The sequence below is a fragment of the Dermacentor andersoni genome, chromosome 9, assembly GCF_023375885.2.
Source record: "Dermacentor andersoni chromosome 9, qqDerAnde1_hic_scaffold, whole genome shotgun sequence".
NCBI lineage: Eukaryota > Metazoa > Arthropoda > Arachnida > Ixodida > Ixodidae > Dermacentor > Dermacentor andersoni.
This window is the reverse complement of record NC_092822.1, coordinates 47,118,762-47,141,979: the sequence shown is the minus strand read 5'-3', so window position 1 is coordinate 47,141,979 and position 23,218 is coordinate 47,118,762. Positions and strand designations below refer to the sequence as shown.

At 43.5% G+C, this 23,218-nt stretch overlaps 2 protein-coding genes across 3 annotated transcripts in view; both read left to right on the top strand.

The window, feature by feature from the left end:
* Positions 1-4,286, top strand: part of LOC126527997 (ATPase family AAA domain-containing protein 2-like) — a 67,186-nt gene extending 62,900 nt beyond the window's left edge. The window contains exon 25 of the mRNA XM_050175838.3: positions 796-4,286. Coding sequence (XP_050031795.1) covers positions 796-855 — 60 coding nt within the window. The 3' untranslated portion in view covers positions 856-4,286. The remainder of the gene's footprint in view (positions 1-795) is intronic.
* A 1,498-nt stretch (positions 4,287-5,784) lies between these two features.
* Positions 5,785-22,977, top strand: LOC126527991 (transmembrane protein 65). Of its 2 annotated transcripts, none has more exons than XM_050175833.3 (6): positions 5,785-6,141; positions 8,275-8,384; positions 10,237-10,291; positions 10,989-11,031; positions 14,578-14,683; positions 16,262-22,977. In XM_050175833.3, exons 1-6 carry the CDS (start codon positions 5,832-5,834, stop codon positions 16,388-16,390), a joined length of 753 nt encoding a protein of 250 aa, XP_050031790.2. In that variant the 5' UTR covers positions 5,785-5,831; the 3' UTR covers positions 16,391-22,977. The 2 variants fall into 2 exon arrangements, with proteins under 2 accessions (XP_050031790.2, XP_054925037.1); XM_055069062.2 differs by lacking the exon at positions 5,785-6,141 and adding an exon at positions 7,573-7,684.
* The last annotated feature ends 241 nt before the right edge of the window (positions 22,978-23,218 follow it).

The following is a 23,218-nucleotide window of genomic DNA, read 5'->3' as shown; positions in this document are numbered from 1 at the left end:
CTGCTGCAAGCCGATGCAGATTCAGCGCTGGCCTACTTGGCGTTCTAGATCTGTCTACTGTTCTAGCTCGCCTCTAGATTTTAAAACAAAGCTTTCTTTGCCTCTTGCCTCCACTTCGTGGCTGCTTGCCACTACTCTAGTAGATCCACTAGCCTTGCCACTGTGCGATGGAATAGTTCCATAGATGGCGCTGGAGTGCGGTTGCAGCTTTCGGTGTATTGTGGTGCGGTGCATTGGAGTGCAATGAGCACTGAGATGCTAACAAGTACTTTGAGAAAAACTTTGTGCAGTGAAAGCGAGTTTGGGTTAATGTGTAATGTGCGCAGAAACCGGTTCTGGTTCTAGTTCTAGCAGTTTTGGAGTGCTGCAAATTCACGTTAAGTGAAGCATTTCCAGATGAAAAAATCTCCAGCTTCGTTGTAGGGTCTACTTGCAAATTGTTTTTAAACGTTATCGGCATTTCTTGCAAACGCCTATGAAACTTTTGCTTACTGAACCGATTCCTATGAAGCATGGGGTGCCTACAGGTTAGCCACTGGATGGTGTAGGGGGGGGGAATAAATAATAATTAAAAAATTAAAGCAAATTGTTAGCAATCAATTTGAGATAAATTTTGGACAATAACTTAGTTTTTAAATTGTACCATTCAAAGCGTCTTGCACTTGAAATTCGTGCTAGCTTCTAGCTTGTGAATGCTTGTTTTTTTTTTTTTTGTCTTCATAGTTTGCTGACTTGTTCAAATTGAAAATAAATTCCTGGAATTGAATCATATTGCCTTGGTCCACCTGCTTGCAGGAGATGGCTCAACAGCTGGATTCCTTCAGGAACCTGTTAAGCTGCCAAACACGGACATAGCAGCGGCTCAAGCAATCTCACTGCCGCGTCGTATTTAATGCTAACTGGTGCGAGAGAGAGGGAAGGGACTGCTGTAGCGCCAGCCTGTCGCGACGAAGCTGTGGGCAACGCACCACCACTGCAGCACTGCCAAACCAACGGGTCCACCTGCGCCGATCAAGCAGACAGATGCAGCAAGATGCGTGACAAGACATTCTTGCAGTTCAAGACCACATCATTTCTTCTTCTGAACTGATGCCTTTTTACTACACTGCCCTGGCCGTTGAGAATCTTCTTTTTCTCTCCGGTATGATGCAGATGGACAATATTAAAATATGCTGCCGTAGTTCTTTTTCTTTCTCACAACACCATGCATATGTGTGAATGTGTGCATGTGTGTGTGCGTGTACGAACGTGGCACCTGGGAGCCTTTTCCTCCTGTGGTGCATACCATATCTGTTGTGATCATGTGTTGAGAAAACTTGACATTTTCATTGTCATCTCCTTGTTTTCTCTTTCTTTTTTCTTTTTACCTTGTGTCTGTGCTGCGACCAGAAAGTTTTCCTCGACTCTCAACAATTAAGCAGACACAGCTGAGTGGTTTGACTCTGTCCTCACGGCCAGATAAAATGAAGTACGCCGGGGTTCTGCTGGTCCACACTCCTACGTCAGCGGGGTGTGGCTTTTACATCTTGTTGCCGCCCTAGTGGCGGCATGGTCAACCATCTTTGCACTGTGGATACCGTAAACTGATACAGGATACCGTAAGCCTCATACAGGATTTGAGCTAGAGAGAGAAGGTGCAAAATTGTACCCCTGCGCTTGTTTTAGGTCATCACAGGCATTGGGAGAGCAGCCGCTTGAGCTGTACGTAAGGCCTTGAAATGTAGGCCTAGGCTTGTGTGGCTATACTTTGGGTGCCCATTTTGTTTTGTTTTTCTTTGGCATTCATTCTGTGTTGGGCGCCACATCGTATTTGAGGGGGAGGGGGAATTAAACAGTTGTTGTGGAATTGAAGTGACAAATAATGCACGTAAGGAAGACATGATGGCATAAAGAAAGATCGCATAAAAGAACGTAAGAGCTTAGATTCTTCTATGTGATCATCTTTGTTCGTGCTGTTATGTCTTCTCTATACGTGAATTAACTAGCCTGGCAAAGAGTACCATTAATTAATGCATACCGTGATTAGTACTCCTAGATGTGTACCTGCAACTGGAACTACTGATTTGGACCGTCTTGACCACTTGACGTTTTCACTGCACGCTGAAACGCTTACAGGCCGTAGTAGGAGCACAGTTATTTCTCGTGTTGTGTCTGTGCCTGTTAATGAAATGTGTTGTTTGCTCAACGTGTCGTTTCTAGATAGTATACACATCATAGATGCCTTCGGTATGAAAGCTTAGTTTACCGGACTTGTCTTGGCTGTGGTTTTGACGTCAAGTTGACGCTGGAACGAGTGTGTTGTCGTGCCTGGATGTTTACTTGGCATTAAGACGCAACTAGTCGGGCGCACCTGTTTGATAGTCGGAGTTTTGCGCATTGGTGGTACTCAGTATGTCAAGGCTTTAAAAATGGGCCATTCTGGTGCACTCTCCATGTGTAAAGTTCTGTGAATGGTGTTTTGGCGTCGATTTTATTCTGGGAGGTGGGCTGACTGCACTCGGATTCATTTGTGATGGTTATTTTCTGTGGCATGCGTACAGGGGTAGTGAAATTTTTTGCACCCTTGAAGGTGTAAAAAGAGCAAGAGGTGCATTTGATTTGTCCCATGGCTATCACTTTTACTCTTAAGGGTGTAACATTTTTGTGTACACCTTGGCACGGCAAAGACACGCTAGCATGGTTTCATCCTGAAGGGTATTGAATGGTGCGTCCCTAGTGCATTAAAGTTTGGTGCTAAATTTTATGCATGGCAGACTACCTTTTCTCACAAAATGTTGGGCAAGGCTTTCTGTTCCCTTTATTCCCAAGTAAATATTAAAAACAAGAGCTCTCATGAAGGATTTCCGTGATGGTTCATGTGAAGTTGCTACCTGGTATCAGTTGTCACGGTGTGCTTGATGTTTGTTTATGGTAATAACTATGATAAAAGTGTGAGTGTCTGGAATAGGGTTAACAATGCACATCTGGATACAGAGAAAACAGAATCGACAGTGTGTGCACTGGTGCCTAAGTGAATTGGCTGTGAAAGTCGCCCACCGCTGTGCATTGGCGGAAGCGTGATTGGGAAGCATTTACAGCTGCGCATGCTAACGTTTGAGTGCGTTTTTGGACCTGCTGTGCATGTTGTCAATATTCCTTTGCTACGTTATTGTTTTCACGAACTTTTGCATCTAGAAGGGGCACACACGCTTATATTGCTAGGGCTGTTGGGCGGGGAATTTTTTAAGAATATTTTTTGTGTCGAGATGAGCCGAGTGCATTCCTCCCTTTGATCTTCAGCCCTCTGGACACTATTCATTTTGTAGGTCTGTTCGCGATTCTGTAAAAGTTTCTTATGAAAATATGGACTGTTTCTTAAGTAGCGACTGTTTTCTTTCGTAATTTGCAAGGACGGATTATTTCTGCTGTGCATTTGTATAGTTGGTGCAGCCTGTTTAAGTTTAAAAAGTGAAACAAGTTCTCACTTTTTTTTTTTTTCTTAAGCTTTCCGAGGCTTGATTGCGTTTGATTGTGAAGTACTTCAATTATTTTTGGTCAGACATTTTGTGTCGATGCCAAAGAAAATAAACACATAATCTAAGGATACCATTTTGCAACACTTAAGAGATTTGCTGCTATGCCAGCCACACTAGCATGCTTTGTGATAGGACTGACATGTCAACTTACTGCTGTAAATTGTTTATCAAAGGTGGTCTTGTGAATTGTGTAGTCTTGAGGGAGGCTGCATGCTGTACCTTTGATTTCATTATTATTTCAACTATTTCCCTTACATTCACTAGTGTGGCTGGATATTCACTCCTCCAAGAGCACTTTGTTTCGCCGAGAGAAGGGAAGCACCTCCATTACCGGGCACCATCACTGGCTGCAGTTCTGCAACGGAATGCCCGTTGGGACTAATTTAAACACTCGCACGCAGAAACTGCTTTTTTCTTGACTCTGTATAAAGCTTCCCAGCCTGTGTTACAGATGCGAAAACTGAAGCCTTACAGCCAAGCCATTTCAATGTGGTTGCGAGTGTTGTAGTGATGCCCAGCAGTAAACGTGTCGCACATGTTGCACAAGCTGGAATCGAAGGGCCAAGAGCGTTATCCACATCTGTGCTTTTTTTTGTGAAGGTTAAGGTTTAAACACTGCCACGAACTTATTGAGCCAATAACATTAATAATGTTCAAATGCTGCTGGAAACAGTGGTCAGAGAAATGATGCCACTGCCAGCATTGCCATTTGATAGGGCCGTCTACCTCGTGTTGCAAATGAAAGGGTGAATAAAAAAATTGAGTCTTGTACTTGTGCAAGTTTTTCTCCAATTGTCTTCAAAATCTTGTGACTATGCAGCGAATTGATGTGTCGGCACTGACCAAAGAAGTTGCAGACAGTGGCTTGGGGTTTATTCCATCTTTCAAAATGGAACAGTTAATTTCATACTCTAAACCAAACTGGTTTTTGAATTTGAGCATTGTTACTGAATTGTGAGAATTTCACATGTGATTTGATACAAGGTTAGAGAAGTCTGGGTGCCAGTAGATGAGGTGCCAGTAGATGCTAGTTTGTTTGGTCATTTTGAACTAACAGCATGAAGATAAGGCAAAAGGGAAGAAACAAACACGTTTGTTCCTTCCCTTTTGTTCATGTTCGATCCTTGCACTGTGTAATGGAGATTGTTCGGGAAGTTGGACACTTGAAAGCATAATTGCCTCTACTTGGTAACATTCCGTGTCCACTTTTAACCATATTCGTCTTTTAACCATATTCGTGCAAGTGTGCAGCTAGCGAATTGTTTGCACAGAGCAAGCTCCTTTGTTAGCAATTTAATCACGAAATGTCAGGTTTCTTAGAGCTTGTTTGCAGTTTTGCAGGTTTCAGTGATCCCCCAGTTTTCTACTTGCAATACTGATTTAAAAAAAAATTCTCAACGATTGTTTTAACCCGCAGATTTTTTTGCGTGCGCGTGCAGCACTGAGCCAATGTATTCGCAAGTCGAAATGTTCAGCCATGTTAATGGCACATCTGAAGACACCTGGATATTGTTGATATCCTCGCCTCCTCGGCTACACCCTGGGGGGGGGGATGGGGGAGGTGACAGAAGACCTATGGGTCCCGGGTGCCAGACGACCTAGCTACGCCACTGATCATGAGACTGAAATAATCAGAAGAATAAGAATGGGCTGGGGTGCGTTTGGCAGGCATTCTCTGATCATGAACAGCAGGTTGCCATTATCCCTCAAGAGAAAAGTGTATAACAGCTGTGTCTTACCAGTACTCGCGTACGGGGCAGAAACCTGGAGGCTTACGAAAAGGGTTCTACTTAAATTGAGGACGACGCAACGAGCTATGGAAAGAAGAATGCTGGGTGTAACGTTAAGGGATAAGAAAACAGCAGATTGGGTGAGGGAACAAACTAGAGTTAATGACATCTTAGTCGAAAAAAAAAATGAAAATGGGCATGGGCAGGACATGTAATGAGGAGGGAAGATAAGCGATGGCCATTAAGGGTTACGGACTGGATTACAAGGGAAGGGAAGCGTAGCAGGGGGCGGCAGAAAGTTACGTGGGCGGATAAGAAGTTTGCAGGGACAACATGGCCACAATTAGTACATAACCAGGGTAGTTGGGAGAAGTATGGGAGAGGCATTTGCCCTGCAGTGGGCGTAACCAGGCTGCTGCTGCTGCTGCTGATGATGATGCACCAACTGGCCCGGATTTCAACCCTTCTGCCAACGCCTCCTATAACTATATATATAGGAGGCGTTGCTTCTGCAAAGCGTTTCTTGGAGCGCGATGGTGAGTTTCGGTTTTCGTAGGCGTCCGACAGGCGTCCTTTTGTGACAAACATGGCGTCGAGCCTGTTTCCGTCAGCTGCTACAGCGTCTGCCATGGTGGCGTCTGCGATGGCTTGCAGGCTGGCGGGGTCGCAACTTTTTGGCGCCTTCAAGCACGTTCACCCGCGTCGCAGTGCGCCGTTGGCACTGCTGCGATCGTTTTGCGTGTCCGCCTACAGCAATGGCGTCGGAAAGCACACGGGAACGCACGAAATCATTCTCACGAAGCAGCGCGCCCAGGACTTGATCGTGAGACTCAAGCCCGAAGAGAGGAAGATTCTCATGGAAGAGCTGACGATACACGTTGAGAAAACCGAGCAGAGTGAGTGTTATTGCGTAGACGTACTTGTACTGCGAGTTGGTATTTGTGCACACCTTGATATACGTCGAGCGTGTGGAAGAAAAACGCGTCGCAACAGGTGTCCTGTTGCGAATGTCCGTCGACATGCGATGTTGCTTTCCGTTCTTTCTCTGAAACCCATTCGGATTGAGTGATCATGTGAACGGAGCGGGGTGGTCACCGTATTAGACAACTCTAAGATGTGGATTTTATTCGTGTCCATGGGACTGAAGGGCGAGTTCAACTGCGATATTTACGTACGCGCGCGCCTCTGTCACATGCACACCATGTGAAACCTTTTCGTGTATACACCTACGTTGTTGCCATTTTTATTGATTGCCTCGTCTTAGCGTCGGCTGCAAGTGTCCGCGAAGTGAATATGACTTTAGGAATATGCTGCACAACGACAATAGAAAGCGTGGAAAAAAGATTATTGTAATCCAGTACGTGACTCCATCCGCTCAATATATATACTTTTCTGCTGCGCTACGTCCTTAGCGTTGCATGTTTACGTTCCCTTTTTATGCGTTTATCCTCATGGTTCTTTTTCGGGCAACCTATAATGAACAGAGCCTTCTCTGCAATGCGTCTAAGTTAGCGCGACCTTCGCCAGTTTCCTCAGGCTGTGCCTTTATGGCGGGCCAAGTGACTGCTTGTTGGCGTTTTATTGACACCCTGATACGGACAGCCAGGAAGTAATGTGGCCTTACTGTACGTTCAGGATCACGTCATGAGAGGGCACTACAGTGCTTTACGTACCGTGTCTCGCACTGCAAGCATTCCTCCTGGTATGCTAGTTTTTTTCCCAATGCACCTACGTTTGAGAATAAAACAGCATGTCCCGAATTTTCATCTTTCCATGTAGACGCTTACAGACCCAGTCTTAATTGTAAGCTAGGTGCAGTGCGTAAAGTCAGGGGGGCCCCAGGGTGCCCGCTTCCCCCCCCCCTCCCCTTCTCCATATTTTAAGGAGGGGCTCGGCAGGCATCCATTCGACAAGCGCTGGAGGTGCTTTTATTACCAGTAGTGCCTTGTGTGGGGCAATTTGTATTTTGCAATTTTTCGTTTAATGATTTTATCCCGATTAATCCGTTGATGCATGAGCAAAAGCAGGAAAGGAAGTACTGCATATTACGGTCGCCACCCTTGTTTGACTGAGGGTCTTGGCACAGCGTACAATTTCATGAACCACCCAAGCGTGAAGGTATGAAGTAGGAAGCTTGCTGCTCACTAACTTTTGTTGGTGTTCTGTCCTTTCTCCTTAAGCAAAGTACAAAAAAAGGCACATTGTCGCTACGTGATGCCTATTGAGAAGCATTTTCTGTCAGGCGGCAAAGTGCAAAACAAATTGTTTAGCCGCTTTCTTATTTTTTATTTACACAAGTATAAACTGTATTTCATTCCTTGCCACTTCATATCCAGTAGATGGCAGGACAGACTGAGACAAGTCCTCAACTAGCACTGAACTAAATGCCATTTATGTGGGATAAAGTGCAAGCTAAAGCACAATCAAGCGCACTTCAAGGTACTTTTTTCACGCTTGACTGGTCCACATGCACATTGTTTTTGTTCTTTGTATCTCCTAATGGTGCTTTCATGCCAGTGAAATGACAGGCTGCATTCGCAGCATTACCACACTAAAAATTTATATAAACTATGGCAGTATCTTATTACTTCACTATCCTAGCTATAAAACCAACGCGAGAGAACTGCCCCAGAATGAACTCTGCTCTGGTCCAAGTGTGCTGGTTGCAGCAGCATGACAACGATCTCAATACCGGCTGTGCCAAAGAACCGCCATGCCAAAGAGCCGCCATGCCACTCATATACTCCATTTCGCGTTTAGCAGGCAACATTGGAAGCTACCCAAGTTAGTGAATCATAGACGTCCTACTCTGTGCATTTCACATTGATGTTTTATTTGATCTACGATGCTATCTATAGGATGACTACTTCATGTAATACAACTAAAGCTTGTGGACTTCCAGCTTTAAGCATCCTCATGAGGTGTTCAACAAACTGCTAATTTGCTCTGTAATGCTGTTATCATGTTAGTAAGACTGAGAGGCTTCACAGTTTCTGATGGCGCTTTTATTTGTTTTGGCTGGCTATCAGATGGGAAAGGGACGATGCCCACAGCTGCCCAGCTGAGGATGATAGCCATTCACAATGCCCTGCCATTCTTGGGATTTGGGTTCCTTGACAACTTCATCATGATTGTAGCGGTAAGTACCTAGCCTATTTGGTCTGTGTATGTAAAAAAAAATATGGGGAGTGGAAGCCTTCAAGAAGCAAAAATTATTTTCATGGTCGTCGTCTAGCATATGAGGTCACCTACCGTGGAGTGTTTGTGGACTGTGATGTGAATGATGTAAGGTTTCCTTCCTGGTCAGGTGTAAATCATGCGATTGACCATTGCACACTGCATCACAATACACAATTATTAACTAAGTTCAGCTTACTAATTTTGATTACTTTAGTGTGTACGATGCAATTCTCTTGTTGAAGCTAGCTATTGCTCAGTATATGTCATGAGTCATAGCATGGCTATGGCTGGTCAAAGTTGGATGGGCTCCCTCATTCGCACACTTCACCCAGCTCTGGCTTGTTAGCCAGTTCCCTACAAGCTCTCTCCTCTCCTGCTTAAAGGGGCCCTGCAACGCTTTAGGAGGCCAACATTTTTAGCATTTCAAAGAACCAAGAGCAAAAGAAATTACAATAATGCACACAAACCGAAGTTATCAGTTGGAGAAACTTCAGAATACAAGCAAAATTATAGTTACCATCAACTTCAACTTTCAAGTTGCCACATTTCAGTCTCCCATGTCCTAGTATGGAGCCCAATAGCCGCAGAGCATCAGTGTTACGTAGAGTAAGTTGGCATGGCATGGTTGCCAAGCATTCTCAGCTCATTGATGGCGTCAACATGGCCTTCACAATCAGGTGGTACGCGCGCTGATCTCAGAGGCCATGCATCACTTCTGGGGTTGCAATTGCTTCCGTGAGGCAGCCGTTGGTGTGCCATGTGCTCTGCTTGTTGGTGCGTTGTTCCCTTGGTTGTGACACCTTGCTTGTGGCTGTGTGATAATTGGGTGATAATTCAAATGGCTTCATATGCAATGCCATAGCTTTTTTTGCAGCACTTTCAATATATCTTGTGAACGTAAATCAAATGTTACATTTTTGACCAGTGATCAAAGTGCTACACATCGACGTCATGTCTTGTCACACGAGGTGCACGAAATAGCCACATCGTGAGGATGCTCTCGTTGCTACCCAACAAGCTTTCTCGGGAGCTTTGCAGGGCCCCTTATATGTGTTGAGATAAAGTAGACATTAAGGGGAGCTGTGGGTCACAAAATTGCACAAAAAAAATAATTTTAAAGATTTCAGTTCAAAACTTGCACTTCAACATGTCTAGGTGGTGTGCTATCCTGGTGTAAGCACAAGCGAGCGCTAGCACTGGCTGATCCGGTGCAGCTCAATCTCCAATTTTTAACTAGTACTCGGGAGAGGGCCGTATTTGCTACATATGATAGGCTGATCAACAAAACGCTGTCGTCTTGCTTTATTCAGGGCAACACCTAAAACAAAGCTGAGCCTTTCAACAGCGAGATTTGGTTTACCGTGCCCTAAAACAAGATTGATGGAATGATCGCACCATATGTTGCCGCTATGGCAAATGCTGTGTTTTGTCGTAGCAGTGAGAGATGGTGCCATTGTTTCTTCGCAACAAAATGTTAATTTTTTAGTGGTTGTACTGCTGACAATATGCACTTTAGATTTATCGTGAATGAAACATCCAAAGCATGCCTGCAAATGTGGTATTGAACCGAACCTGCCATGAAACGCTACCTTTGTACGAAATTTCGATGCTAACCAACCAGTGGTTTTAACTAGAAGGGTCATGGTATGCTTGCTGCCCCTATTTACAGATCACTCAGTAGGCCCCAAATTAGACCACATTGGCCCTGCTTTGTGGGCTACTTGGAATGAATTTTATCTTATTTTTTTTGTATGTGTGTTAATGATTTCTTGTGATCTTAACGTTTATGCTTTTTTCCCCCCTTTGTTCAGGGTGACTACATTGACACCACCATTGGCATTGGACTGGGCATTTCAACAATGGCAGGTGCTGAAGCCTTCATCTGTTATTTTTTTTCTATTTCTATACTCTGGATAATTAAGCATCTTAGCTTGGCTTGAACTAAAGCAGTGTTGCGTCCCTGTAGGCCTGCTGCCTGTTTTCTTGATAAGAGAAGCTGAGCTTTGAGATCGCAGGTGCAATTCTGATACAAAAAAGTGCAAGTTTCATGGTGTGTTGCACACAGGGTGATGACTATGCACAAAACAGTTCAGGCTCCCAAGGTCCTGAGAGTTGGTACGGTATTCCTTGATTTTCATGACTCGCTACCCTGAAGTAATTTAGCACTTCTTAAAAATTTCTTACCCTAGCACAGCTGCCTGTATAGGTGCTCTTTAATAAGCTATTCACTGTTACATCCGTTCAAAAATAGGCACAGTATTCCCGGCAGTAAAAATAAAAAAATAAAATAAAAAAGGAGAGGTAGAGATGATTGCGGTAAGTGCTCAGGAGGTAACTTAGTGGAAGAACCCATAAATGCATTTTACAGTTGCTGAAGATGCAAATTCTGAGAATTGGTAGTGCTAGACACTGCTAACTGAGCCAGTAAGGATGTAGGAAGCAATTCATAGTGCTACTTGGAATTTTTTTTAAAACAGTGCATCAGACATTTGTAGTGTGATCAGTGCACAAAACTATCAAATTCTCATCAAAAGACACCATTACCCTTGGCTTTTTCTTCCAGCTGCCGGCCTGGGGAATGCCATATCAGATGCTGCTGGAATCGGGTAAGACTTCTGAGCCAGCGTTGTGCTAGACTTCAGAAATACTTCAGTCTTGGTGCCTTATGTGAAGAACAATACGAACAGAGCAGGTTTTTCTGAGACAGGCATTCTTCTATGCTATGTTAAATTTAATAAAAAACATGGCCTGCGACTTGAGACAGCACAATCTGCCACATAGTTTACATTTAGTTTCAAGAGCATACGCTGTACGAGCTCACCGACTACAATTTGTATATAGCAATATGTGCCGTAAGGCAGTAAGTTACAAACTTAATTAGTGCAATTTTGTTGATTACTTGATTATGCATTTCAATTAATACCCACCTATTCGACTAATACACCTCAAGAACTAGAATTGTACTCTCTGCCAAAGACAATTTCTTAGAATTCTGTATATAGTAGTCTAAAAAAATTTGCCAGGCTCAGTTGTAATTGACGTTTGTTTATGATGGTTCGTAAAGAACAGTTGTATGAGCAATATCTGTGGATCCCACACACTGTGGGAATATGCTTGAGAGAAGTTTTCATTGGTATTTGTGAAGAAAGAACGCTGTTCGAGCCTAGTTATGATTTGCAAGTAGAGACCACATGACCCAGTTAAGCACATTTTCACTGGGATCCACTTTGCTCAAGATAAGCTTGTTGTACTCGATCATGCACATGCCACACATGGCGACGAAGGAACGACAACGGAATGATGGACACAGTGTGAGGAACGACACAGTATGATTACCATAGGATGACGACAATGGTATGATGTGTGGGGTCGCCCCAGGTTGGGCTGCAGATGTGGGGGTCTGACCCGTGCTCTTGGGGCAAAGGAACGACAACACAGTAGTGCAGACAGCCACAAGATCATTTAGTGCACCTTTATACACTAACGCCTGCTAGCCAACTCACAATACATAGAAAATGCTGATGGGCACACGACAAATTGAAGAGATCCGACTCGCCGCAACTGGATATCGAGCGAATATGTTTGCCCCATGCTGGACACCAACACCTGGTTGTTTGTATGTACGGTCACGTGAACGGTGGCCCGTTTGAACAATCATGTTCGTCCATTCCTGTGTAGGCTTTATGAGATGGTCTTGCAGAAGCATGGATCGGCGCACACGCAGAACGTCTGCGCCACTTGCCGATCACCAGCCAAAGAGGAAGAGCCTACTCCCTGTCACGCCCAACTAACCCCGCTGTTAGATGGCATTAGCAGAGCAACGCTCCCGCCATCTCTCGTAATGCGCTGCAAACAGACTGACCGCCGCCAGCACTAAGCTATACGTAGAAGCCAGATTACAAGAGATGCGAGAGCCATGTGGGGAAAGCAACATTAGGGGATGCGCGACATTCAAGTGTCCCCACAGATGACTGTGACAACAATGTAATGGTGATGGTGGCATGAAGACACTGGAATTGCTTTGGCAAAGTGAGACGATGAAACAATGATGACGGCATGATAATGATGCAATGATGACAATGGCATGACGACAACGATGTGACGATGCTGGAGTTACGAAAATGACATTATGATTATGTGCTGCCGTTGCTAGAATGATACCAATAGCATAACAATGGCATGACGAAAACGGTGTGACCGAGGGAATCGCTGAGCTAGAATGACGATAACGTCATCAAAACGATATGATATTGCTACAATGATTACAGTGGTATGACAACAATGGTATGATGCTGGAATGACGACAATGGCAAGGCGACAATGTGATGGCGATGTTAAAATGATTGCGATGGTATGGCAGCAACGGCATAATGACAATGGTATGATGATGCTGGGATGGCTGCAATGGGAATTACTACGACAAAATGGCGATGAGCTGAGATGATGAAATGATGGCGTTGGCGTGACAATGACTGTGTTAAAGCTCACGTCTGCACTCACTTGCATCATCTGCCACTGCAGGCCACCTCGATTCACACTGTATCCAGTGTTTGTTTGCACTGTACCAGCCAGTTGTCCAATTGTCAGTTGTGAGGCACGTAATTTTATACTGCACTATCGCCGAAATAGCCCCACAAATACAGTGAGAGAGGCTGCACTCTCAACGGGATCAGCCCGGGCCACCAAAACAGCAATGCCCTGCCTGCCTGGGAAAGAGGCTTCACTCAGAGAACAATGTGTCCCATTAAAGAAAAATACCCAGTATAACGTTGCAGACGCATGGGTAGATATGTTGCACATAGAAGGAGATTGAGAATGATCAGCCTCTACACTTGACTGCCATTGATTTGACCCTTGCAGGACTGAAATATTTGGTCGAATTATCGTAATGATAGAATTAACTAACGGTGGCAGAATGAATGACTTCGAATTTTTTTTTAAAATCAAGAAAAAGATCCTGACAATTTTTTTTCTTGACCTTGATCAACATAGCTTTGCAATTTCCATGCGGCGCCATGCTTCACACCTAGGAAAGCGTTCAACTATCTGCTAGATTTCTTGTGTTTTCAAGCTTTTCATAACTGCTGCGAGTATAAGCGGGCACCAGTCTAATCGAATGAACTGAAACGGTATGCTTTCGCGTTAAACTAAATGCGTTTTCCTTCCATAGTATCATATTGCCCAAATTCTAACATGCCCCCAGTCCTAGCGTGCATATAAATTTTGTGAGGGCTCAACGTAAGAAAATAAAAGTGCACCTGAATGTAATATGCTCCCAATCAATAGAAAAAAAATATAGTATGCCCCCCACGTTTGCGATCATTAAAAATGAGGCATGCAGAATTACCTTAACAGACGGGAATTTTTTTTCCTGACCTTTTATAATGGAAGCCGTGCATTGTTGTCGCCATTTGCGCTTCGTTGGTTACAGATACCAAGCACACGGGGGCAGTACTCTCAAGTGATCACCATTTAGAGATACTGCTGTCAGTTTCACAAGACTCTGCATCTGATTTGTCAAAATATGCATCTGACAGCTCTTCTGGCATTGTGTGGTAGAAACACTGGGGCCGATTATGTCGATTCATCCGGTGCCAATTGGCACAGAACTACGTGAAACTGATAGTATTTCCAAAAGTTATTGCCAAAAGTACCGCTCAAGATTGTAGTCGAGCACAAAATGAACCAACAGCAACATTCACAATTGTGCTCTGTCACCATTTTGTGATCGCTGTAATGCTGCGTCTGGTGATTCTCATGGCAGGCTGTTGGCCAATGCTGCGAACATGGTTTTGGCTTCATATCCGACTGTAATGGGCCGGCAATTTTTGGACCAATTTTCTCAGAAAAAAGGTGCCACATCGTAAGCGCCTCTCGAGATGCCCTTTCAGCTTCTTTGACAGGCTGTGTAAATTCTGGTAAATACGGTAATGTATGAATTCTTGCCGGGACCTTCCAGTGAGTCCGAATTAGGCGAAACGTCGAATAAACGGGTGTCGACTGTGTTAACGGTACGATGACAAGAAATTTTATGCTTATTCCTGCTCACGGTTAGGTTAGGTTAGTTTAGGTCTGACTAGGTTTTATAACTGCAGAGCTGTGCATGTTGCATTGCGGAAAAAACAGTAAGAACATCCTCTTATACCATGTAGGTCTGCCTGGTACGTGGAGAAACTAGCAGTCAAGGTTGGTGTCCAGGCTCCGAGCCTGAGCCCTGCTCAGCTGGAAATGGCTGCCACCCGATGGAGTGCCAACATTGTGAGTGTTGCTGCATTGACACCCGCGTGTACAGGGGCTGTATTTTGGACAACATCTCGTGGGTACATTGCTTTCAAGCTGCAGCCAAACCTCCGTGTAACTAAAAAAATTAAATTATGGGGTTTTACGTGCCAAAACCACTTTCTGATTATGAGGCACGCCGTAGTGGGGGACTCCGGAAATTTTGACCACCTGGGGTTCTTTAACGTGCACCTAAATCTAAGTACACGGGTGTTTTCGCATTTCACCCCCATCGAAATGTGGCCGCCGTGGCTGGGATTCGATCCTGCGACCTCGTGCTCAGCAGCCTAACACCATAGCCACTGAGCAACCACGGCAGGTGCCGTGTAACTAACATGCATATAATTAGATATAATGAATACCAGATACGAAGTAAATCTGGAATGCTTCTCATCAATATCCGGGTAACAAAAGTATGCTTATAACGAATGTAGGATGTAAGAAACTTATTTTCATGTCATATGCGACTTTATTGTAATGAATTTCAACTGTATACACCAATTGGGTAAACTGGCAGAAAAAGACATATTATCGCACATGCATTGTTTTGCTTTTTTTGACAGTGATAGTTTTTCGCTGGACTATCAATGTTATCAATTTCTTGTCTGGAGTAAGACGCATCGAGTGTATGAGAAAATTATTGAATGCACTTGCTATTATTATTGTGCTTTGAGTGTTGCTTGTTTTTCGGGGGTCAAGTTCACCCAATAAGAAATCAAGTTCTTAACTTATGCACTTGGCTGTGCTTAATCCTTCATCATCACTACAGTGTGGCAATATTAAGAGAGGTCTGTTTGTAGGAAATGCACAAACGTGTGAGCTTCGTTCATTGATCTAAAAGGCTGTCGCTTCTAACTGCAGAAATGTGCTGACCTTTTTTTTTTTTGATTTGCAGAATGCAAGTGATGAACACTTGCAGTCTGTCCTGTCCTATATCCAATTTGGTGAAGCTGCATTCGTAGAAGGCAGTTTCGAGTTTTCAGTCCTTTGATCAGGGTTGTCAGAGTGCAGTCACTTCACAAACGCGTCACCAGATGCCCTTTTAGCTTCTTTGACAGGCTGTGTTCATCAATGACATACATACCTGTGAACCTGAACTTGTGAATGCCATTAAATTCTTTCAAGGGTTCCTCAGGAAGTCCATGAACCATGGTTCAAAACCACCTGTGTAGAAATTCACTAATGACTGTAGTCATCCACGTTATGCCAGGAAAACACCTCCAAGTGGATGTATTTGCATGTGAGAAATGTGCAAATCAATAAAGTTATAGTAGAAGGTTCACTTGAACGCTCTACACCTCCACGTGGGTTCTAGAATTTGAACCAACCGTAAGTGTCTGCAATGTTTTGTGCCAATAAGCATGGCAATGGGAAGTTGGCAGCAACATTTACAAGCTAACAACAAAAACAACAACAAAGAAGCTTTGATCAGTTAGGTCATCAGCTAAACTAAAAATTGGGCGAATCGGTATACTTCGACCATATAAAGAACCAGCACACAAGTACAATGAGGTAGATCTCACGGCAACACTGGCTGTTTTACTCTTCTGTCTGCAGGGAAGAGCTGTTGGTGTCTTCCTGGGCTGCATTTTGGGCATGTTCCCGTTGTTGTTTCTCTCGTCGAAAGAGGACATGAGGCAGAGATCAGAAGGTCGCCAGTCGCAAGACAAGACGTCTACCAGTTGAGCTTCACTGCCATCTCTCACCTTCTGCCGAACCTCCCGCCAAAGAATGTTGACTTCCTGAGCGCTGCCTAATCTATCCGGCCTGCACGTCCAGCCTTCCTTCAACTGGGAAGCATATAGACTATTACGCACCTCTCTGCCTTTCTTCTTGGCTGCTGGTGTCTCGTGGGCGGTGGGAGACCACTGACTGCAAGGCATGCCGTAACTGACACTGTCTATGAACTCTCTATGTTTAATAACGTCTTGTGATCTCTGTGACAAGCCGTCTTGATTGTGCACGTGTTTTATGTGCCCACATGTGCAGTGATATTGGTAACCTGTCAACAGCCAGCCTTGTCTCCAAGCTGCTGTCGTGTCTTTGGTAAGCGCAGGTCAGCTCAAGCTAGCTCTTGCAGGTCTCATTGGCGTAACGCTCCCGGCCAAGCTGTTTTTTCCGCGAGTTGTTCAGAATGATGATGGTTAATCTCGCCCACAAAACAGGCGTGCCTGTTGCTTGGCCGGGTGTGCATTGGTTCCATTGTGGTAGCCGCTTGTATGGGAATGACGGGTTGTGGTTCACGCTGCGCAAATTGTAATGTGGTGATATTTGAACTGAAGGCTTTGAGCTGGTCTGTCATCTTATGTGTTGTTGAACACTGAAGGTTAACATTTTCCACCATTGCATGTACTTAAAGCATGAATGCCTCTTGCAGACTGCCTATCATACTGAACTCTTGCATGACTACGTGTGTGCTCCACAAGAGATGTTTTGTCTCTCCAGATTAGGTTGTGGCGCTATTAGCTTACCAATAGCATAATCAAATCTAGGCACCGACATAGAACAGCATAGTATAGGTAGCAGGAAAAGGTATGAGTTCATGAAACACCAGATGCTATTGTCCATATTTTACATATTTCCTCACTCTCTGAGGGCTACTGGGCAGTCAACCTCTTAGGCCACTGGTGTTGCATTCAGTACATTGAGTGCGGAATTGTAATGCCATGGAATCCAAAGCTGTGCAGCATCTAGAAGTAACCATCAGTTTAGGTAATATATAGTGTAATGTTGAGCATGTTCTCTTAGCTTATGTGACCAACTAGATATAGCTATTAGCTCAGGTGCACTTTTCACTGTAATGTTTACCATTCATGTTCACCTGTTCTAACCATATTTTAGGTTTCTTTGTGGCTTGCATGTAGAAGGCCACTGATTGATTGGCCCATGTATCCTAGTGGTAATAACTGCACTAGTCCTTTACATATTTTTTACCCTGTAAGATATTTGGGCTGAATCGGTCAGCAACCCTAGCTGCCATCTAAGCGACGGTGTGAAACTATCGTCAACTAGTGACCTTTAAAAACTATTCCAAGAGACGCCCCGGCTAACATATTCTCAAATGTGGTGGAACATGGCTGCTATTTTTGTATTGCCTTACGATTACTTCTGCAGTGTACAGGAACAACTCATTGATGAAATGTGCGTAAAAGCTATTGAGATTCCTGGCATTTGAAAGAGAAACATGTGGGTGTTTGCGCCACTGATGCATTTGTGAGGCTTAAACTTAAGTCTGTGGATTCTTAACTAATGTGGCTTGTTGGTTGGGTGTACATCTGTCGTATGAGTAGGGACATACTGTATCCAGGGCTGGCATTTTCTAGCGATGCTTTCTTCAATGCTATTCCTATTTGGACTTCGTCAGTGGTCGGAACAATGCTCTGCCCATATTGTCAGTGGTATCAGCTGGCCATGAACGGGAAGTGATAAGTGCGGTAATAATCGCTGGAAAATTGTGGCCTACGCCTCTAAAGGTCATCCCATTATAAACATTTCATGTAGGACCAATACTACATCAAAATCTGACAAGCTTATGTGATCAAAAATGTAAGTACTGTTGTGAAATGTCGCCTCACCTGGGATTCAAGGAATGAGGCAATTAGCATTGGAAGACACATCAGAGCGACAGACTGAAAGTTGTTTCTTGTACATAGAAGGGCAATCTGTCTGTTAACTACTTAAAAGTGGTCACAACTATGTGAAGTTTTGCAACTTGTACAGGCACATTACATTTTCCACATGCTGTCACATCTCGCGAAGTACGCCAGCTACAGTAGGTTGCCTCAATTTAGAAATGGAACACAGCACGAAATGAAGAGGATCAGTGCCCATTCTCAATATTTCATGTTGTATATCATATTTAGCATGGGTATATCATTTTTAGCATGGAAAACATGTCAAACACCTGAGCGTACTTTTTGTGTTCGCTCATAGGCTGTTTTGGGTGCTTGCTTTGAATATTTAGGTGACACAGATAGATGGAGATGGATTTTGCAGATATGCAGCATTATAGTCAGTGTAGCCCACAAAGGGTATTGATCCACATTATGGTTCTTGAATAAAAGGCAACAGGTTCTTGTTTCTGTTTAAGAATTGCGCTTAATGGCACACGAAAGATAAATGTTAAATTAACTTATACTGGTGAGTTACTCATTAAAAAAACCTGCTTGTCTTTTCTGCTGAAATAATAAATGTAGCTAAGAAATTGCAGCTCAAACTTAGCTTCTCGAAGTTTACACCATTACTGGAGCAGCAGTAATATCAGTGTGATGTTGCATATGTCACTGCGTTTTCACATGTTTTGGATGCTTCCATGCAGAAGAAAACGAGTTTGAATGGTACACAATCATTCTTTATTTTTAACCAACAAGCAACAAGCAGGCATTGTCAGAATCTAGGACACTACATGGAGCTGATGCACAAATTGCACGGTTGTGTTTGTCACCCATGTTTTGATTTTGCGTCCTTTCCTCCTTGCTCCCAGTAGGACTCACCTGTTTGGTATTCCATGAGAACTTGTTCTTGGTCAAAATGGTATTTACTGAAAGACATATTTACTGCTAGAAAGACAAATACACAGTAAGAAACGGACAAATTTGAAAATTACTGCCCATGTTGTTTATGTTTTATACTGTGTAGTATTCCTCTCTCTAGCCGCAAATATGACCTCTTGTCTTCCAGAACTGTAATCTACCAATCCTGCTTTACCCCACAAAGCCCATGCACCACTCCTCGTCAAGAAAAATTAGGACAATTTGTTAACGTTTATTCCTGGTCATGGAAGGTGCAGTTCTACAAAAAAAAAATTAATGTGAGTAAACATTAATTAGTAATTGGCTTCCTGAACTGTCACCTGCTGAAAACTCACTCCAGCTTATCGATATCTTTCCTTGGCTCATTCCTCAGTTTTGCATCGCCACCATTGGCATTGCTGTCCGCAGCACATCGATTGGGAGAAGTGCATGCAATTCCGTGTGTGCTTCTATCAATGAGAGAGGAGAGTTTGATCATGCGACTCAGAGCTCGGGTCGCCACAACACCACCAGATAGTGTTGCCTCTCGCACATCAGGGGTAGCGGAACTCACTAATTGTACCCATAGTATCGTACAATTTTTGCTGTGGTGCGGTCCAGCCTCGAGGGCCTTTCCCTTCGTGAGTTGGATGCAGCGTGGAGTTGGCCACGGTGGGCGTGTATCTTTTGACGGCAGTGCCGGCAGCGATGGCTTGCTCCGTGAGCAAGCCATCGGAAAGGAGTGCAAGTTTAAGCCAGCATGCTATAAAACGTCCTTTAACCTGAAATGTCATAGAGGAAGCAGGACCTTCAGACCCTCAAGGCAGTTTGGCAAGCTTACGATTGGGGAGCGAGAATGCCCAGTCCACACCACAGCCAATTTTTAAACATTTGTGTTACACACTCGTAACTGCTGTTTGAGTTTTGTTAACTTTTCCATGCCGTAATGAAAATGTCGAGGTGTCAAATTCAGTATGCTAAAATGATGCATTGGGCTCTGTGGGGTCAAGTTGATATTTCTGTTTAGTGCCCCTTGAACTTGTATACGCCTAATGCTAGTGGCCCAGTACCTCCATGCTTGCATGCTCTGTGACTGCAAGCAAATCAACATTTATAATGCTCAAAATCGCATTCAGGTGCACAGGAAACACTTTGATGCATCAGAGCTGACAGCATGTGATGCAGTAAACATACCTAAATGCGTTGGCAGCTAACCAGCTACTAACTTGATTTACTGGTGCAATAAGGTTTAACTTGTTTCGATGTCACATTACGATGGATCGTTGTTTTGCCATTTCTGGCATCAGTTTTGTTCTATGCATTGAATTTCTGCCATACTAGGGGCCACACCGCCGAGAAGACTACCGAGTGATTGCCACACTGAATCATGAGCTGACATATACATTTCTCTCAAGCCCACATTGCACGGAAACCTAGAATGATCATCCCTAGGGATGTTGCAAGTTTATGTAGCTATTTATTGTGTTCTCACATATTCCTGTAATGTTTAGTGTAGTGTGTAGATGTGTTTGTGCGTAGATCAGAGCTCATGTCATTCGACATTCTTAGGCCTGCATTTTACGGTAATCTTTTATTACGATGCCTGCTCAGCTATATTGCAATCATTGCCATGTTTTGGCTCAAAGGGAACAGTTCAGAGCTTGAAGAGGCTTAGACATCGTAGCATTGCATGACAGTCTGTCTATAAGCAGAAAGATGCCAAGTTAAGCTATAGGTGAGGTGGGAGAATAGAGTACGAGGACGTGTAGAATACTTAAGCAATGTTACTATTCTAGCAAGCATCTTCAGGAATGAGAGCTAGGAGGTTTTTATAAAACTTGGTTAACACGACTCAGCGTAATTAGGTAAATGTAGTCTGAAGTCTGGTCAGTAATGGTCTGTTTGGATTTGCTTGCTCTGTGCACGTAAATGCCTATCTAAGAACCAGCATTCTAAGCAGTGTGGCTGCCATGTTGCCCCAATACTATAGTTTACAGACAAAATGGAAAGCTGTGTGGAAGTGTGTGCTTTTCTGCATTTTCCATTGGTGCTGTATGACTGCTTGAAAATAACAGGCTGTTTAAAAGCAGATGCTCCTTGCATCTTGGTTTGTTATTGTTCCCACATTGATGAATTGTCCCAATGATTCAATCTTGATGCTGTTACACAATTCAGAGTGTAATTTTGTCCCGCTGTTGTCAACATTGTACCTGTGCCCGTTCGCCTCCTCTGACATGTATGAAGTGCTTTCCTGTCAAAAGTTGCGGACATGCATGACAGATGGTGATGTAGGATAAAAATTGCTCCTTGGAGGGTGTAATCTTGTTGACACTCCAAAAGGTGTAAATGCTATACCTGTAAGGCCGCAACATTTTTATGAGTGCTTATCATTGTGAGGTAAAAATTGTTGCCCATAGTGTAATCACGTTCACATCTCAAAAGGTTCAAATGCTACACGTATAAGAATTCACTGTTTTTATTGAAGCTTGTGAAGATTTTGGAAATACTGCATCCCAGTGTTGTACTGACCGTGGCCAAGGTGGCTTTTGTTGTGTTCCAGTGTGCACCAAGATTTAACAGTGCCTCTCTCTTGTATTGTTGGGAGACACTGCAATGAGATTCCCGTCACAACCTTTGTGATAAACAGGGTTCTTGCCAAGGAGATACCTGAAAACCCTACCGGTATGCATTCATAGCATTTTTTTTTTGAGACGCTGTGATGTCCAGATGTTCACACTGGGTCACAAGTTATGGGACTGAATGCTGTAGTATTTGGTGGTACAGCTTGTGTGGGACTCCTTTTCTTGGTTAAAATTTACATGTGAAAAATAGATGCCATTTGCAGTTGCTTCTGTGGGCTGGTTATTGATGCATTGGTTTACTATAATTTTATAATTGTTTGATCCAGAGAGCTTTAATTGGTATTCTGTATTTAGTAGCATATCTCCTATTGCAAGTCATGAAGCCTGTCAGTTTTGCGCCATGATGTTATGTTCCAAGTTCCACAATCCTGAACATATAAGCTTGCATCGGGAGTGGGCACTTGAGCTTACACTTTTTTGTCAGGGTCGTTATTATGGAATATGGGGACTGCTGTATTGCATCTATAGTTAAAGCTGTCCATGCAATTGCTACCTAATCAGCCTGCGAGTTGTGATATCTTTTACCTGTGCTTGTTAATATATGCAGTGTTCACCTATTTTGCTGCTAAAAGAAAATTATAGCATTGTCCCGATGCTGTACGACACGTGTTTGACAGCAATATACCATGACCAAACGTGCATCAGAATTCTGGTGCCTGTTCTCTTGTTGACACTGTGTAATTGTATGTGTTGTTATTGTTATAATGTATTTACCTCCTTCATGGTTATCGTGCACTCACAGCTCCATTCTTGGATAAGAGTCATTTTGTTTTATTTATTAAAAAACTTGATGTGTAAAAAAAATAAGAAAAACAAGATAAAAGCATGCAGATTTATAAAACGTATAGCAGCTATTTATAAGGTTACACCTGCACATTCTGTTCTTGAAGTTCAGTGCACTGATAAGACGATGTATTACCAGTGTGACTTTCATATTTTTGCATAGGCAATTGACTTTCTTTTTCTGGTGGATATTGGTGGTTTCTTTCTACGTGTGTGGGTTTAAGAAATAGCCTTTTGTTGGTCAAATAACAAAGTTTACAACTAGAAACAACAGTCGGCCTCTGAGGCGAGGCACACTTTTCTCGCTACTGTAAAACACAATAAAGACGTATGAACATTTGGGTAGCATTCTTCAACAAGTGCAGACCTAAAAGGACTGCAGCACTTCTGGAGAAAAATATAACCATGCGCATTAGGTGGAAAATTTTGGCCTTGTGGTGCATATTGTGAGCCCACTACCAGTGACACCGTGATTACATGCAGCTGTACTTGGTGTCTCTGCGTGGAGCGCATAATTGGCCGCACGGCGAACTAGCCCTCGAGGTAGTTCACCATCCATCACTATGCACTGTGTACAT

Bases quoted from the DNA above. Each gene is read 5' to 3' on its own strand.
- LOC126527991 (XM_050175833.3), top strand. From the start codon at position 5,832: ATGGCGTCGAGCCTGTTTCCGTCAGCTGCTACAGCGTCTGCCATGGTG. The intron at 6,142-8,274 runs GTGAGTGTTATT...GCTGGCTATCAG, and splicing joins CGTTGAGAAAACCGAGCAGA to ATGGGAAAGGGACGATGCCC. The intron at 10,292-10,988 runs GTGCTGAAGCCT...TTTTTCTTCCAG, and splicing joins GGGCATTTCAACAATGGCAG to CTGCCGGCCTGGGGAATGCC.